Source organism: Haliotis rufescens, unplaced genomic scaffold (genome assembly GCF_023055435.1).
Source record: "Haliotis rufescens isolate VD_foot unplaced genomic scaffold, xgHalRufe1.0.p SCAF_25, whole genome shotgun sequence".
NCBI lineage: Eukaryota > Metazoa > Mollusca > Gastropoda > Lepetellida > Haliotidae > Haliotis > Haliotis rufescens.
Genome location: NW_025963946.1, coordinates 452,160 through 470,709, shown reverse-complemented (window position 1 = coordinate 470,709; position 18,550 = coordinate 452,160). Strand labels below are relative to the sequence as shown.

At 41.9% G+C, this 18,550-nt stretch overlaps 1 protein-coding gene across 13 annotated transcripts in view; it reads left to right on the top strand.

The window, feature by feature from the left end:
- Nucleotides 1-18,550, top strand: part of LOC124123712 (diacylglycerol kinase delta-like) — a 195,698-nt gene that overhangs the window by 152,392 nt on the left and 24,756 nt on the right. For all 13 annotated transcript variants that reach the window (XR_006859334.2, XM_046486880.2, XM_046486883.2 and 10 more), the window contains 18 exons: nucleotides 2,536-2,645; nucleotides 6,083-6,208; nucleotides 6,794-6,973; nucleotides 8,480-8,562; nucleotides 9,349-9,457; nucleotides 10,280-10,419; nucleotides 10,808-10,865; nucleotides 11,252-11,346; nucleotides 11,643-11,745; nucleotides 12,102-12,173; nucleotides 12,293-12,388; nucleotides 13,004-13,091; nucleotides 13,794-13,970; nucleotides 14,644-14,811; nucleotides 15,265-15,382; nucleotides 16,088-16,357; nucleotides 17,141-17,186; nucleotides 18,346-18,459. Coding sequence is in view for 12 of the 13 variants with exons in the window: in XM_046486880.2 (XP_046342836.1) it covers nucleotides 2,536-2,645; nucleotides 6,083-6,208; nucleotides 6,794-6,973; nucleotides 8,480-8,562; nucleotides 9,349-9,457; nucleotides 10,280-10,419; nucleotides 10,808-10,865; nucleotides 11,252-11,346; nucleotides 11,643-11,745; nucleotides 12,102-12,173; nucleotides 12,293-12,388; nucleotides 13,004-13,091; nucleotides 13,794-13,970; nucleotides 14,644-14,811; nucleotides 15,265-15,382; nucleotides 16,088-16,357; nucleotides 17,141-17,186; nucleotides 18,346-18,459 (2,153 nt within the window). In the remaining variant the exon portion in view is untranslated. The remainder of the gene's footprint in view (nucleotides 1-2,535; nucleotides 2,646-6,082; nucleotides 6,209-6,793; nucleotides 6,974-8,479; nucleotides 8,563-9,348; nucleotides 9,458-10,279; nucleotides 10,420-10,807; nucleotides 10,866-11,251; nucleotides 11,347-11,642; nucleotides 11,746-12,101; nucleotides 12,174-12,292; nucleotides 12,389-13,003; nucleotides 13,092-13,793; nucleotides 13,971-14,643; nucleotides 14,812-15,264; nucleotides 15,383-16,087; nucleotides 16,358-17,140; nucleotides 17,187-18,345; nucleotides 18,460-18,550) is intronic.

Below are 18,550 nucleotides of genomic sequence, written 5' to 3'. Positions count from 1 at the left end.
GGGAATAACGTGGAGAGTAACATGACAGAAGGGAATAACATGGAGAGTAACATGACAGTTGGGAATAACATGGAGAGTAACATGACAGTTGGGATAACGTGGAGAGTAACATGACAGTTGGGATAACGTGGAGAGTAACATGACAGAAGGGAATAACATGGAGAGTAACATGACAGTTGGGCATAACATGGAGAGTAACATGACAGTTGGGCATAACATGGAGAGTAACATGACAGTAGGGAATTACATGCTAATAGGAATTATAATACAACTAAGGTAACATGACAATGCTTTTACAGAACATCTAACATGTCTCCCAAAGTTTGCAATCAATAAACGCTAACTGAAAATAACTCTGTGCACAAGAGACAAGATCCCTCCTTCTGTTGCCATCGATAAAGAAGACAAAATCAGTAGGGGGAAAAAAACAATCGGTTGTCACATTTAGAAAAAATCTGTGTGCTTCAATCAGCGCCAAACGACACTGTTGTTGCCTGCGTGATCCCATGTGCCTTGTTGGAGACAGCTATAAACGCAGTGCCATTGAACCTACTCACCGGCAGACTTACTATCTGCGTGTAGGTTTGACATTTACAGCAGATAGTTTCATCAGTGATGTCCAGGGAGCGAGCCTGTCACTGGCTCAAGAAGTCAGACCACACAAAGGACACATACTCTGTGCAGGCCAGTCCAACTTGGCTTCAAATTACAAGGCGGTATTTATAGTCTGGCAGTGATTAGGGAGTGACAAGGAGTGTCTTGGAGCTGTCACAGTATTGCAGCGTCTTCATGCCATTGCACAATGTGAACATGGGGTACTGGTTTACCTCAGAATCTTGAAACTACATTGTGTAAAATGGAAAAAATGATAGACTACTAAGATCAAATAAAAAATGAGTTCAAATTGACTGATGGTGAGGATTCTCTTTACAGTGATTGCTATTGGCTTTCATTGCAGCCCCTCTGAAGGTGGCATCACAAAATTCTATGAGAAAATGTTGCAGATGATGTTTTTTCTTGTAATAGAAAGTGTATCTTTTATAAGATAAAAAAAATCTTTCCGTGTAATTACCTTTTTCTTGGATTTCTCACAAAAAACATGTCCTCTGTAATGCCAGGCTTTTCTGTGATCCCAGAGCAGGTATACAATATAGCTTGGTGGACAGTTAGGCTGAATTGAAATTTTGCATGATTGTCATGGAAGCAGTATTGACTAGTTCTATTAGTTATTAATGTTGGGTAACAATGGAATGCATGGATTTAGTTTCTAAAGGAAAATCCAGGTAAAATATACAACTGGTGCAAGTATTTCCTGTATTTGATCCGAGATAGTGCTAAAACATGACTTCAATCCTTAAAACACTCAGTATATTCAATATGAAGTATTGAGTAATCAGTATGCAATATTTCAGTAATCAGTATACAATATTTCAGTAATCTGTATGCAGTAGTCAGTATGCAATATTTCAGTAATCTGTATGCAGTAGTCAGTATGCAATATTTCAGTAATCTGTATGAGTAATCTGTATGCAATATTTCAGTACTCTGTATGCAGTAATCAGTATGCAATATTTCAGTACTCTGTATGCAGTAATCAGTATGGAGTATTTTAGTAATCTGTATGCAATAATCAGTATGAAGTATTTCAGTACTCTATGCAGTAATTAGTATGCAATATTTCAGTAATCAATATGCAGTATTTAGTATTCAATATGCAGTATGCAGTATTCAGTATATGGTATACACTATGCAGTATTAGATATGCAGTAACTGAGATCAATATGCAGTTCATCCATTCACAAGCTGCTTAATCTAGGATGATGAAATCCACCTCAAAGGATTTTCAAAGCAGACTTTCAAAATGACACTCTGAAAACTAGTTGTTGCAAAGGTGCAAATCCCATTTCATCTTCTGAGGATATTGTTTTGTTTACAAAGAATATGAGTTCCATTGTCATGTGGGGGAACAGTTGTTGACAGTTGTGGATGTGATCTCTTTGTTTCCACCGTGTATGGTAGAGGAAAGTCCTGCTATATAGCATCACGTGCTGCTGTTGCCGTGAGTCAGATGGTGACACCATGGCTGTGTCTGGTGTAATGTGAAGTTGGGGCTGGAGGCCGCCAGGACCTGGAGGTGCTGCTATGTCTGGTGTTGTGAAATAGTCGTCCCAAATGGACAGATTCATCTCAGACATTGTCCTTGGTTTTGTAACTGTTTACCATGTGCATTTGCTGAGAATCAAAGTTTTATTTGTGAAAACAGATATTAGAATGTTCTAACAAAAATGCTTTTTCTTGGTCTGGATTAAGATTTGAAGAATCTTGATCAGCAGAAATATATTGAAATAGCAAATGATTTATGGGGTTTGATAACAAATTCTTACAGTTTTGTTTGTTTGCTGTTTGTTGTTTATCGCCACACTCAGCAATATTCCAGCCATATGATGGCAGCCTTTAAATAATCAAAAATCTTGACCAGACAGACAAGTGATTGACGTCATGAGCTTCGATCTTATGGTTACATTTGTGTTTCAGTTTGTAAATTCAAGGCTCATAAGCGATGTGCAGTCCGTGCTCCGACAGACTGCAAGTGGACATCACTGTCATCCATCGGCAAAGACATCATCGAGGAGGAGGAGGAGGGAGTAAGTTGTTGCTTTTTTAAATAATTTGTTCCAGAGAGTACTTCAAACAAATCAGTTTGCCTGGATCTTACAAAAATATGAACTGTTCACATAGACATGTTAGGGGGGCCTTAGAAAACTGAAATAAAAACATGTTTCCCATCCTGCTTTCAGAGAAAAATCTTGTTATCTTGAAGCAGTGACTGGAAAATATCACCAACATTCACCAACTGAGGAGGTTCTCATGGCCTAGCTTGTTTAGTTTTATTGTAGGCCAGTCAGGCCCAGCACAACATTCACACCAACAGAGGATGTTCTCACGGCCTAGCTTGTTTAGTTTTATTGTAGGCCAGTCAGGCCCAGCACTACATTCACACCAACAGAGGATGTTCTCACGGCCTAGCTTGTTTAGTTTTATTGTAGGCCAGTCAGGCCCAGCACTACATTCACACCAACAGAGGATGTTCTCACGGCCTAGCTTGTTTAGTTTTATTGTAGGCCAGTCAGGCCCAGCACAACATTCACACCAACTGAGGATGTTCTTATGGCCTAGCTTGTTTAGTTTTATTGTAGGCCAGTCAGGCCCAGCACTACATTCACACCAACAGAGGATGTTCTCACGGCCTAGCTTGTTTAGTTTTATTGTAGGCCAGTCAGGCCCAGCACAACATTCACACCAACAGAGGATGTTCTCACGGCCTAGCTTGTTTAGTTTTATTGTAGGCCAGTCAGGCCCAGCACAACATTCACGCCAACTGAAGATGTTCTCATGGCCTAGCTTGTTTAGTTTTATTGTAGGCCAGTCAGGCCAAGCACTACATTCACCAACTGAGGATGTTCTCATGGTCTAGCTTGTTTAGTTTTATTGTAGGTCATTCAAGCCCAGCACAACATTCACCAACTGAGGATGTTCTCATGGCCTAGCTTGTTTAGTTTTATTGTAGGCCAGTCAGGCCCAGCACAGTGATGGGTTTAAGCTGGTTTGAAGATGGTATGAATGAAACATGTTTGAACTTAAGTCCTGAGTGACGGGAGATCCAAGGTTTAACATGGACTTACATTTCTGGGAGTTCCGTAGACTAGCTCATTCTTGTACCAGACCCCAACAAGATTTTCATCTGGTCTCTAATCCCTTGTTTGTGTAAGGGTACATTTGGCCAAGTTCACATCCATTGTAAGAAATAAATGGGCATCCCTAACAAGATTGATTTGTGGAAACAGTTTCTGAAGGTTTATTAACCAAATTGTGCTTGCTGATAATTACAAATTCATTTTTTTTGTCCTTTCTATGTAAATTCATTGTTTTTGTCCTTTCTATATAAGACCTGTGAAGATCCGGGGTAGAATAAGTCTTCAGCAACCCATACTTGCTGTAACAGGTGACTATGCTTGTCGTAAAAGGCAACTAACGGGATTGGGTGGTCAGGCTCGCGGACTTGGTTGATGCATGTCATCGTATCCCAATCGAGTGGATCGATGCTCATGATGTCAAACACTGGATTGTCTGGTCCAGACTTGATTATTTACAGACTGCCGTCATATTGCTGGAATATTGCTGAGTGTGGCGCTAAACAACGAGTAAACAAACAAACTTTTCTTTGTAAAATATATTCAATACTATTATTCAAAGAGGGGTTTATTTCGTGAGGAGAACAATTCAAAATATGTTCATGAAGCTTTCATCACTTACTCAGCAAAGGGCTAAAGTGGTACCTTGTGTTGATGAGTAATGTTCCCTCGAAGTCCAATAACTTTTAGTGAGAAAAGGCAGTACATGTACCATTACTTCAGGCGAGGTACAATATATGGTTCATCTTATAGACCAACTTTTTGGCTTAGCCATTGCGACCTTAAGTACAGTGCTCAAATCAGTGTTCCTCTTGGGGCATGACCGTTCTTGAAGATCGGTCTTCGCAAGCCAGAAGCTGTTGTCCAACTATACCCAGGGGGAGATTGATTCAATCCATCTACACCCAGCACGCACAATGAAGCCTATCACAGGATTGTTGCAAGAACTGCCCAATCAGGATATCCGCCATGGCTAGAGCATGCCAGGGTTGTCCACAAGGCTACAGCAGGTCAAATTTGCCCAGAAGCTAGACCACTGTCACTGGGCTAAGGGCCGGTTTGAAGCCGATTATCAGTGAGGTTTGGGGATGGAGCATTGTCCGGGGCAATTGAGAGACTGAAATACATCGGCTAAGTTTTGGGTTGCCCTGTGGGATATTTGCTGTGGCTATGATTAGTAGTTAGTGTTGTATGACAGTGCTTGGAGCTGGTTAGGTAGCTTAGAATTGTGGAATTGTTAAGCAAGCTCTTATTTGGTTTAGGATTTACTGTTTTCTCGAGGTGTGTGTATTCAGGCAGATCTGACTTGAGGCTTGTCTTGTAGATTTAGTGGTGTTGCCTTTTCTAATGACTTCAGGCTGAAGGCCTAATTCCTGATGCAAGTCAATTAATGCTAAGGTGCTTTAGGGAAAGGGGGCAAGGTAGGCAGTGAGATAATCACATGTAACGAGTTACTCTGTATATATATGTTATTCCTACTTGATATTTATTTTGGTGCTGGACAATACATCCTTATGAATGAAGTTTGTTTTTATTTGTGAGATGGGGTTGAGGGATGGTGGGTAAGCTTGGTTTGGGGTTTGAAGGGGATTCATTTCAGTCAGTCAGTCCGTGTTCCGTGTCCATTTCGTCCGGAAACACAAATCTGTGAGTGAGTCTGTCTGTCTGTCTGTCTGTCTGTCTGTGAGTGAGTGAGTGAGTGAGTGAGTGAGTGAGTGAGTGAGTGAGTGAGTCTGTCTGTCTGTCTGTCTGTCTGTCTGTCTGTCTGTCTGTCTGTCTGTCTGCTTCACTATTCAATGTGCAGAGTTCCTTCCCTTCACTATAACAGGATCCGCTGGTGGTGGGTGTCAAATACGAAATCTGCCCTGATTATGACCCGTGGTCTGTCAGCACCACTCTTGTACTTGTGGGTTCACCAAGTTGGTCAACACCTAAGACCTGACTAAGACAAAATTGTTATGGATGAGCAACTTCTTTATTACAATGGGGCAATAAAGAAGTTGCTCATCCATAACAATTTTGTCTTAGTGACCATTCCAACTTCTAAATGCCACTCAAAGAACCTAAGACCTGCTTCAATTTTGCCTTTCCCCACATTACACCGATATGCAGTGATTAAAGTGAATATTGGGTACCCGTTTTCCTGACTCTCGTGAAAGGGTTATGCTCTAGTGGAGAAGTATCTACATGGCCCATGTTTGTTTGTGTTTCGGGGCGGTCGGGTAGCCTAGTGCTTAAAGCGTTCGCTCGTCACGACGAAGACCTGGGTTCGATTCCCGACATGGGTACAATGTGTGAAGCCCATTTCTGGTGTCCCCCGCCGTGATATTGCTGGAATATTGCTAAAAGCGGCGTAAAACCATACTCACTCACAATTGTTTGTGTTTCAGATCTCATTACCACACCAGTGGCTGGAAGGCAACCTACCTGTCAGTGCTAAATGCAATGTCTGTGATAAAACCTGCGGCAGCGTTCTCCGTCTCCAAGACTGGCGCTGCCTCTGGTGTCGAGCTATGGTGAGTACACATCCATGGTCAGGGCTGCAGGTATACACTGTAGTTGTTGCTAAGTGGCATTGTAGGATGAACTGCATTTCTGTGTGTTGCCATCATGCGGCAACATGACTTATTCTCCTTTTCTAACCCCCCTTACCTTTTGATGATTTGGGAGTTTTACTTTTTATGTTTTCATGAAGTTTAACAATGAAAATGAGGTGAATTGGTGAAGTGGGATATTGAAAAATACAGCATTACTACTTTCTTCACAAACCTGAAGGTTTCTAATGGCAGAAGCTGGGTAGAAGTAGTCAGGGGGTTGATATGTCATCTCCTGATTACTCTTGTTACTCTTTTGACCTTCAGTATTTTGCTCCACTTACATTTATAAATTCGGGGAGGTCGGGTAGCCTAGTGGTTAAAGCGTCCCCTCATCACGCTGAAGACCTGGGTTTGATTCCCGACATGGGTACAATGTATGAAACCCATTTCTGGTGTCCCCCGCTGTGATATTGCTGGAATATTGCTAAAAGCGGCGTAAAACCATACTCACTCACTATTTATTATTCTCTCAATGATTCACTCATTTGGCAATATTTTTTTCAGGTGCATACGACATGTAAAGAACAATTCTATAGGAAATGCCCCCTTGGTCAATGCCGCTTGTCTGTGCTACCTCCCATCGCTATTAACAGCATTGACTCGGACGGCTACTGGGAGGCGACCCGACCCCCGGGGACCAGCCCGCTACTGGTGTACGTCAACACCAAAAGTGGGGACAATCAGGTACAGTACAGGTGGAACAGACCCGTGAACATCCGGGTTAGAACAGGTCTCCAGCAACACATGCTTGCCATGACCCGTGAACATCCGGGGTAGAACAGGTCTTCAGCAACACATGCTTGCCATGACCCGTGAACATCCGGGGTAGAACAGGTCTTCAGCAACACATGCTTGCCATGACCCGTGAACATCCGGGGTAGAATAGGTCTTCAGCAACACATGCTTGCCATGACCCGTGAACATCCGGGGTAGAACAGGTCTTCAGCAACACATGCTTGCCATGACCCGTGAACATCCGGGGTAGAATAGGTCTCCAGCAACACATGCTTGCCATGACCCGTGAACATCCGGGGTAGAACAGGTCTTCAGCAACACATGCTTGCCATGACCCGTGAACATCCGGGGTAGAACAGGTCTTCAGCAACACATGCTTGCCATGACCCGTGAACATCCGGGGTAGAATAGGTCTTCAGCAACACATGCTTGCCATGACCCGTGAACATCCGGGGTAGAACAGGTCTTCAGCAACACATGCTTGCCATGACCCGTGAACATCCGGGGTAGAACAGGTCTTCAGCAACACATGCTTGCCATGACCCGTGAACATCCGTGGTAGAACAGGTCTTCAGCAACACATGCTTGCCTTAAAAGGCAACAATGCTTGTCGTAAAAGGCGACTAACAGGATAGGGTGGTCCGGCTCGCTGACTTGGTTGATGCATGTCACCGACCCCAATTGGGTGGATCCATGTTCAGGATGTCAATCACTAGATTGTCTGGTCCAGACTCATTATTTACAGACCGCCGTCATATAGCTGGAATATTGCAGAGTGCGGCGTAAAACACAAAACCAACCAACCAACAGGTGGAACATGGAATACAGTAGTACTTGTTGAATATTATAGTATGGGTGGAAAGTGATTGAAGAATGACAGGTACTAGAGGCAACAGAAGCTGGAAGTAGAGTGGATGTTGAACTTTAAATTATACTGATTATAACAATGTGAATAACACATGGAATTCTACAGTAAGGGAAAACTACCTTGACACTGGGCCTTTGATGTCAGCAAGATTGGAACAGCAATGTGCAGATAGATGGAGCAATGTGGAGTCTGTACTTGACTCAGTGGTCCTAGATCAAAACTGACATGTCTTTCTCCCCCTTCCTGGACCCACGTTATAGCTGACAGTTTAATGTTACTGTGTCATGCACGTTTGTCTGTTGGAAAAAATTGCAAGATGTTTGGTTGATTATGAATATTATCATGTGTATTAATGAATTATATCATGTAGATTAATGAATTATATCATGTGGATTAATGAATGTTATGTGGATTAATGAATTATATCCTGGATTCATGAATTATATCATGTGGATAAATGAATTATATCATGTGGATTAATGAAATATATCATGTGGATTAATGAAATATATCATGTGGATTAATGAATTATATAGTGGATTAATGAATGATACCATGAGGATTAATGTCATGTATTTTGTTTTCAGGGAGTAAAATTTTTACGAAGATTTAAGCAGCTGTTGAATCCTGCTCAGGTGTTTGATCTCATGAATGGCGGCCCCTACCCAGGGTGAGTGGGACTCGGTCTCTCCCTCCCAAACCACAGACACTCTCCCTGTCGACATACTTGTAACCCACCTTCCATTCACTCTCTCTCATCTTGTTGACACTTTGTCCCCTCCATTGACAGACACTCTCACACCTTCTCTCTTTACCATCTCTCGATACTCTCTCTAAATATCTTCCGCTTTCACTGTGTAGAGGACCGCCTCCGTGGTCTAGTGGTAGAGCCTCCTCCCTCAGAGCGGAAGGTCCGGGGTTCGATCCCCGACCGCGTCATTCCAAAAGACGTTAAAAGATAAAAGGTACTTCTTGTTACCCTGTCTGGTGCTCGGCATTAAGGGGCTAAAACAAGGACTGGTCGGCTCGGAGTCAGTATACTGTGTCTGAGTGGGGTATTCATGTTAAACTGCGGCATGGTATCTCAGTGAGCTAGAACTATAAATCGGCATCAGTCCGGCACGTCTGCATGCACGTCGCTATATAAGTGCAATAATATTGGACGCGACGTTAAACCCAATTTCACCTCACCTTCACTGTGTAGAGTTGCTTTCCTTGAGCTGCCAATAAAATATGATTGTGAGTTCAAACCCATATATGCTAGGTTTGTGGACAGAAATTATTCCATAAATACTTGACCCTCCCACATTAAGCTGACATGCTGTGCTGTAAATGAAATGCTGTCCACAGCTGTGTTTACACTCACTCACTCACTCACCACTCCCACTCACTCACTCACTTAGATGGTGTCCTCCTCCTCATGTGTGTACAAAAACAACATTGTCTTGTGTTTCAGGCTACGATTATTCCAAAAATTTGATTCCTTCCGTATTCTCATCTGTGGGGGCGATGGCAGTATTGGATGGGTGCTTTCTGAGATTGACAAACTAGATCTACATCGACAGGTGGGCTGTGTTACTTACTGTCATACTCAAGGAGACTTTAAACCATGAATTGAGATTGATTATTCAGGAACAAGGATATTTAAAATGAAGGATATTTACATTAAGAATATTTGCAAGGATGAGTATTTAATAGTATATTCAAGAGTGATGAATATGTGATAGTATGTTTCAGAGAGAGGAATGTTTAATAGTGTGTGTGAGAATGAGGAATATTTGATAGTATGTTTGAGAGCGTGGATTATTAAATAGTATATCTGAGATTGAGGAATATTTGAAACTGTTTGGAGTGAGGAATATTTGATAGTATGTTTCAGAGTGAGGAATATTTAATAGTATGTTTCAGATTGTTAAATATTTAATAGTGTTTCAGATTGAGGTAGATTTAATAGTATGTTTAAGAGTGTTGAAAATTTAATAGTATATTTGAGATTAGGGAATATTTAATAGTTTATTTCAGATTGAGGTACATTTAATAGTATGTTTGAGAGTGATGAATGTTTAATAGTGTGTTTCAGAGTGATGAATATTTAATAGTGTGTTTCAGATTGAGGTATATTTAATAGCATGTTTGAGAGTGTTGAATATTTAATAGTATATTTGAGATTGAAGAATATATAATAGTATGTTTCAGCTTTAGGAATATTTGTAGGGGACTGATAATGCTACGAAGGTTACTGTGCTGTGATAGTTAAATCATGTCAACTATATAGACTGTAATGATGATAATTATGTAGAACTTCAGCAGCCACAATAACAATCTCATCTTTAAATTCATGCTTGGCTAAATGATAGTTTTGTGACATTGTGATTGTAATGTTTCAGTGCCAAATAGGGGTGCTACCGTTCGGGACGGGGAATGACTTGGCGCGGGTCCTAGGGTGGGGGGCAGCGTTCGACGACGACACACAACTTCCAGCTGCACTGGAGAAACTGGAGCATGCTCAGATCAAAATGTTGGATCGGTGAGTAGCCATGGTTGCCATGGTTACACGACTTGATTGCTATTCTCAAAGAATCATGCGAATTCCGGAGTCTAGGGTCCAACCACTCCATGCTTTTTATTAAAGCCGACCAAATTTGTTTGGTAATGTATGACCTCGCTGTGTGACGTCATACCCCGATGGTGTTAATTGTCGCTCATCCTGTCGACCACTGGTTTGCCTATTCAGACTTAAAGATGTTGATTATTTGGAGTCAGTGATGTAGCTGTAACATTGGCGAAAAGAGTGTGAATCATGGTGGAACTGTGTAGACAATGTGTGACCAGATAGTGAGGCCAGCAGTCTCACAAGGAAACAACATGAAATATATGGGTTAACATAAACTTGAACAGTACCACAATTGTTTCAGCTGGAGTATATGGACGTACGAGGGCACCATGCCGCCTCCTAGAAAACTGTCTCAACAGGTGAGCATACACAGTCGGACATACCCACAGTCATACACACAGTCAGACATACACAATTTCTTTGTAAATTGTATAATTAAGAGCTTCCAACCTGACTTAATATCTGTTACTTTGGCAACATAGATGTGCTGTTGTCCTCTGTTCATCCGCTATAAACCCTTCCATACGACCCATCATGATTGGTCCATTTATATTTACTCAGCCAATCAAATTGAATGGGGCAGTTCATTTGCTATCATCTGACACTAGTCCAGAATATTTACTTTTTGCATGTCTCACATATTTGTCTGGATAGCCCCAACTTTAGGTTGCCAGCAGGCTGGGCCCACACTGCAGCAGGGTTGAGTTGAGTGTTTGTGTCATGGTGTCTCTGTCTCCTCGTACAGACTGATCCCATCTCCCAGTATGAGGACTCCGTCGCTGCCCATCTGTCCAAAATACTTCATTCCGAAGATCATCAGGTTGTGATATCCTCTGCCAAGTGAGTACCTCTCTCAAACTCCTTCAACATTGTTTGTTTGTTTGTTTATTTATTGTTTATTGCAATATTCCAGTTCTATGACACAGGCTGTAAATAATCAAATCTGGACCAGACAATCTTGCGATTGACATCATGAGCATTGATCCACTCAATTGGGATGCGATGACATGCATCCACCAAGTCAGTGTATAATAGATTTATTGACCTAAAATGGTTAAATGTAATCTACAATGTGAAATAGATTAGGATGTCTTTCATTTTTCAATTAAAATAAGAGGATGTTGTCTTTGTTTCAGAGTTTTATGTGAAACTGTCAAAGATTTTGTAGCCAAAGTGGGAGATTCTCATGAGGAGGAGCCTGAGAAGGAAGAGCCCGAGGGAGAGTCTATTGCCATGAAGGTACGGATCTGGTCACGACAACAATCACGACGATGATGACCCGCGACACCATGCTTGTCAATGAAAATTTAGTGGTTAGGTTTTGTAATCTGAGCAATTATGTGTCATTCCTGAATGGGGACAACTGTTCCTCATGCTGTCGACCACTGGATTATTGTTATTATTTACTGTTATGGTTCTGCCTACTCCTGATTCTTGTATGCCTGCTACTCCGATCTTGTCAAGATTTATGAGACATCTCCATGGTCAAAGGGACCTAACTCATGTGTGTCCATTATGGTCAAAGGGAGATAACTTGCTTTTTTGTATTGCTATCAAAGTAGCAATGTTTTCCAGTTGTTGTCTATTTGTTGCAGTGTGCTGTGTTAAATGAGAAACTAGAAGGGTTGTTGAAGACTCTCAACCATGAATCGAAGGCTTCAACAGAGGTATGTACACATGTGGACAGAACGAGAAGCAATCATTTGATTCTGATAAATATTCAGTGGTATTGAAAGTGGTGAAGATGTTACAATATTCTCTCCCTGATCCCTGGGTTACATTACAGGAGCCGGAGGAGGAGATTGTGGAGGAGCCTGTGATTGGCTCCCCGGAGAGAGACATAGTCCCAGGGGAGATAACTGGCCCCATCAAAGTCAGATCTGTGAGTTGATTTTTTGTTTGTTTGTTGTTTGACGCCACACTCAGCAATATTCCAGCTATATGACAGCGGTCTGTAAATAATCGAGTCTGGACCAGACAATCCAGTGATTGACATCATGAGTATCGATCCACGCAATTGGGATACGATGACATGCATCAACCAAGTCAGCGAGCCTGACCACCTGATCCCGTTAGTCGCAAATTACGACAAGCATAGTCTCCTCTACTGACAAGCATTTGTTGCGGAAGACCTATTGTAACCCGGATCTTCACTGATAGATCTGTTTGTCAAACTACTGTTGTTCGGTCACAATTGGTAGTAAGGGGGAGGGTGGGGAGGGATTGAATGACTAATTTATTGTTGTCTGGCAGAATATATTTCTAAGGTGGCACAAGGGATGTATTACATGATGTAAAGCGCTGAGTGCCCCAAATGTTGAGTCCGAACTTGTCTCCTGGCATCATTGCCAGGAGAATGTAGTGTTGTTATGTGGACTGTTATTAGCTGAGCTTGCTGGACTGAACAGAATGTTACTAGACTTGGGCTTCAGACTAGTGGCGAAAGTTGCCGACTGTGCAGGGATGTGTTACATGGTGTTCCTGTGTTTTTCGTCAGGCTATATTCCGACCCCGAGATGCCTTGATGTCACGAGCCAACAGCTTGAAGAAAGCGGTGCGGCAGATCATAGAACACACAGAGAAAGGTAGGATCATTTCTTTTGACACAGGTTGTCATAGTAGTGCAGCAATAGCATCTTTACTACGGCACTCCGATACTCCGGCACTCTGATACTCCGGCACTCTGATACTCCGGCACGCCGATACTCCAATACCTCACTGTGTGAAGAGCTGACAAACCCTCCATAGGAGGTCGCGCCAGGTGAACTTTCTGATCAGTCAATCTATGTTGAGGCTGCTACATTCTTGGAACAAGCAAGTTAAGCATTCAGAGCTGCAACTTTGATATCTGTATCTTAAAACTATCACGACCTAGTAGTTCTGAATGGAAAATAATAATGACAATGCTGTATATTTTGTGGATATCTGATACACCCTGTACTAACTGCAGTGGCAACTTCACAGCAAAGGGTGTGTGACTAGGGGAATCTTGCTCTGGGTGCCTATGTACAAAGGATCTTAGCACTAAGGTGATCGTAACTCCCATTACTTTCACAGTCATTGTGGTGCTAAGGTTCTTTTGTGCAATGACATATTGTTTGTTCGAAATTTCTGAATATATGAAGCTGAATCGTTTTAGAAAGCTGACCTGTGATTGGCTCAAGATTTCACACATCCTTCATTTAGCTTGGACAAGTATCACTCAGGCTTCGCCTGACAAGGCTTCCTTTAGGGCTTTATGACCAGGTCGATGATCAGCGACAGTGATTCAGCCCTTTACATTGCAGCTGTTGATGAACAAAATGAGCAGACGCGGCAGATGATGCTTGAAACAGGGGCAGATAATCGGGACGTAGAGAACGCTGGCATGACAGACGGGACGACATCTCGGTCGGCTCCAAGCTTCTCAATATTCACAATGGAGCCACCGCCTCCTCCTCCTCCACCGGCTCCAATTTGGATGGGTGAGTGCTCTTTGTTTAGGAGATTTACTGTTTTGGAATATGTGCCAAGCTTTGCAATGAGTTTGAAAAAAATCAGCATTGCAATCCAGTTTGTATTTGTTTACAGGCTGTTACTGAATCATTACTACATAGCCAGTCAGAGACTGTCGTCACGGGCCCCGTGTCTTGTAAACTTTCTTTGGCCGAGTTAGCTTTGATAATATCTGTCAATACATTAACACTTAGATTACGGACTATAGTCACTGACTTACGAAGACAAAATTGCTTGTGGCATGTGAATCTCAAATATATCAAAATCGAAAAACATTTATGAACCTATCTAGGCCTTAACTATAGCCCATCTTATCATTAAAACGGTTTAAGACATCAAGAAAACATGAAGTCATATGGTCATGAATAAGAATGTGTAGTTATTATTAGTTGTCAGTATATTTTGCTCCACGACTAAGATTGTGCCTATTTTGTGTCAGATCGATCCTGCTCTCTGAGAGATCAGGAGCATGTGTACAGTTACTTTTAGCTGTCAGTATATTTTGCTCCACGACTAAGATTGTGCCTATTTCGTGTCAGATCGATCCTGCTCTCTGAGAGATCAGGAACATGTGTACAGTTACTTTTAGCTGTCAGTATACTTTGCTCCCCATATACAATGCTGGTGACCATTCTGTGTCAGATGGGTCTCGCTCTCCTAGAGGTCCGTCGTCACGTAGGATCAGCAGTATGAGTACGTTCAACCGCTCCGCCAGCGTGGGCTCCAACCTCTGCACCAACAGGGACACCCTGCATGTGCCCCCCACGCCCGGACTGCCCACATTTGACCATCACCACATGATGCTGCCTGGTGAGTCGGCGGCCATCTTGGTCTGCATCAGCTCCTTAAGTAATGTGGATGTTTAGCCTTTGGAAATAAATATTTGACCTTGTGGATGATTTGGATAAATTATTCGTGTAACTACACTAATTCTTATTGACTATAATTGAAGTAACTATTTTTTTATGTTTGTACAAATAGAAACTTATTTGTTGTCTTCTCATTTCACAAAGTTTAACACTACTTGCTAGAACAAATCCTGCTGCCCAGTGACACAGAAATATACATATATGTTTGTGTAAACTGTGGCTCTTGATGTATATTTTTACACATTATCTTATGGAAAATATATCTATGGTATTGATAAGGATGAAGAGGGTACAAAATGAAATAATAATAAACTCAAAATATACGAAGAAAATAAATCAAAGGTCAAAGAATAATAATGGGAATTCAAAATGGCTGCCTTGTTGTCTGCTCCAGGGATGAGCAGCAGTCTGGCCAAGACTCTGGGTGGAGGCAGCTTCATCAGCAAGGTGCTTCTCGCCAATGCCGATGCCCTCTGTGCAGCAGCATCACCGCTATTAGAAGAAGATATCCCGTAAGATTTGTCATGACATCTTGTGTATGATTTAGGGCTTTACTACCCAGGGACCCACCCCCTATTACCCGACCCTACCCGGGTACCCACTGTAGGTACAAAAGAGAGAGATACAAAATGTCTGATTGGGAATTTTTTTTACCACAGCACTTGCAAAACGTATTTAGATTTAGATACATGTATTAAATGATCTGGTCTTGCATACACTGAAGTTGACTTAAGTTATTTAACCATATGAAAAATCAGAAGGAATGTGTGCATAGTCAGAAAGAAATGCGAACATTAGTGACTTGTAGTGTAACCATAGAGCTCTAGATAATTTTTGGCATTAAAATATATATCACATGACTAACCATGGGTCCGGGTAGTCCTGTGGATACCCGGGTCCTACTCAGTACCCACCCAACCAGGGTACCCGAGTTACCCGTCCCAGCCCTAGTGTGATTGTTAGAATGTTGCCTTTGATATCCAAAAAAGGGCACTAAGACTATTACATCTCCAATAATCTACCATAGTCGAAAAATTGTCACAAGATTGCTATGTGGAACGATGTGGCCCATTTTCCAAAATTGTGACTTTGTTGAATTTGAAAAGGAATTAAGATAAATTTGGGCAAGAAATTGTATTTATTTTCAGATGTGATTACAAATTTTCTTTTTGACTAACTTTTGGTGAAATGTTTATTTATGGTTGTGTGTCTTCCAGAGAGCTGTACACAGAGAGATGTGTTATGAACAACTACTTTGGTATTGGCCTCGACGCCAAGATCAATCTAGAGTTCCAGATGAAGCGGGATGAGCATCCCGAGAAGTGTAGGAGTAGGACGAAGAATCTGATGTGGTACGGAGTCCTGGCCAGCAAGGAGATACTGCATCGCACCTTCAAGAACCTGGACCAGAGAGTCCTCCTGGAGTGTGATGGACAGAGAATTCCCCTGCCTAGTCTTAAGGGGATCGTCATTCTAAACATTCCAAGGTTGGTTGATGGAAAGTAGTTTCAGTCACGATGACATCAGGATGATGGGACGTGTCCCTCTAACTGGGACAAAAAGAAGAAACATTAGGCTCAACTGTTAAATGACTCGGCGCAAATGTTGGTTGTTTGGGCACAGATGTCGGTTGTATGGGCACAAATGTTGATTGTTTGGGCACAATTGTCAGTTCTTTTGGCACAATTGACAATTGTTTGGGGACAAAAGTCATTAGATTGAGGCATCTGTTGATTGTTTGGCCACAATTGTTGATTGATTGGAAATTATTGCTGATTGAGTGCAACGTTAGAAGCTAACATTTTTAGTCCACTGGCCCTTATAATGATAACTTATAGCAAGACCCTTAAAAAGGTCAAATTTCTACTAGTCCTTATGCTACCTAAACTATTGGGCAGTTTGGCAAGGACTATGCTGGATTGGAGAAAAAGTCGGTTTGACAGGGTGCCTGTTTATTGACTAGGCATTAGTGCTAATTGAGTTGGTATGAGTGCTGATTGATCGGACAGAATTGGTGATCGTTTGCAGATCCTTGCTCATGCTGTCAACCACTGGTTTGATCAGACATTGTGATACAGCTGTCAAACTGCTTACTGCGGCCAGACACGCCTTCACTGTTAGAATACTGTGAAGAAAGCCATCGATGGGGGAAGGACCATCTATCTTTTCATTCACTTGTTATTGCTGTGAGACAGATAGTGATAGTTCTAGTTATTATTTGGTTGTTCTCTTACTCTACCTGTCTATACTGTTTTCCTGTCTATTTTCAGTTATGGTGGAGGGGCAAATTTCTGGGGTGGTACCAAAGAAGATACAGTAAGACTACTTCCCATTATTGTACATGTTGTCCAAGATACTAAAAAAACATTTGATTTATGATGTACTATTTACCCCTGGCCGCGTCATACCAAAAGACTTGAAAAGATGGTGCTTGTTGTTACCCTGTCTGGCGCTCGCCATTAAGGGGCTAAAACCAGGACTGGTCGGCTCAGAGGCAGTATACTGTGTCTGAGTGGGGTATTCATGTTAAACTGCGGCATGGTATCTCAGTGTGCTAGCACTATAAATCGGCATCAGTCTGGACTAGTACAAGCGGCCACACACCTGGGCATACATGTTGCTATATAAGTGCAATAATCTTGGACGCAACGTTCAACCAAATTTCACCTCACCTCACCTCACCTCACCTCGCCTCGCCTCGCCTCGCCTCGCCTCGCCTCGCCTCACCTCACCTCGCCTCGCCTCGCCTCACCTCACCTCACCTCACCTCACCTCACCTCACTAATGATTTGACAAGTTCCATATCATAGTTGGTCTCAATCTCTTTAGATCAAACCTTTACTCAGAAACAATACCTCACTCTATCAAGATCTGACAAACTCTCAATAGACTAAATCATGGGAACATGGACTGCCCAATCAAAATGAAGGATGTGTGAGGGTTTGAGCCAAGCAAATGTCAAATTTTATAACAATATAGCGTCATTACTTTACAATCTTGATTAGAAAGTGAATATTTAAACAAAAGAAAACAAACTTTTCTCCTGGCTGTGTAATCCCTTTTGGGTGCAGATGCTATCACACTCAGACAAGACAAGATTTATATCTTATCCACAGCATATAGAGCACAGACTCTATTTTGCTCCATTTGGAACTGCCCATTTACATTCATTTACATGATACAGAAATCAGATTTGAAATGCTTGACTTGCACAAACTAAGAATTTATGAGCCCCTACACTGACAAGGCAGAATACTTCCCTGCAGTATGAATAAGATGGTCCAGATGTTCTTAGTATGAATAATACTTGGTTGACGAACAAGAGAAACAACTGGTCTATTGTTGTTTTATTGCTGTTCTTTAGCTGTTCTATTGCTGTAGAAGGCTCAAAAGTTTCCCTGCTTGTGTGTTATGAAGGTGGTCATGTTGTTCTCATGTATATTCTTGAGACCAGATAGCATTAATACTCTTCCAGAATTTCACTGCGCCAAGTTTCGATGACAAGATTCTGGAAGTGGTAGCTGTGTTCGGGGGAGTGCAGATGGCGGTGTCAAGGGTCATCGACATTCAGCATCATCGAATCTGTCAGGTGAGTAATATTGGGGGAGATAGTGATACGGTATCTTTACATCTTTTTGAGTATCATATCTATAGGACCTGTAAAGATCCAGGTAGATAAG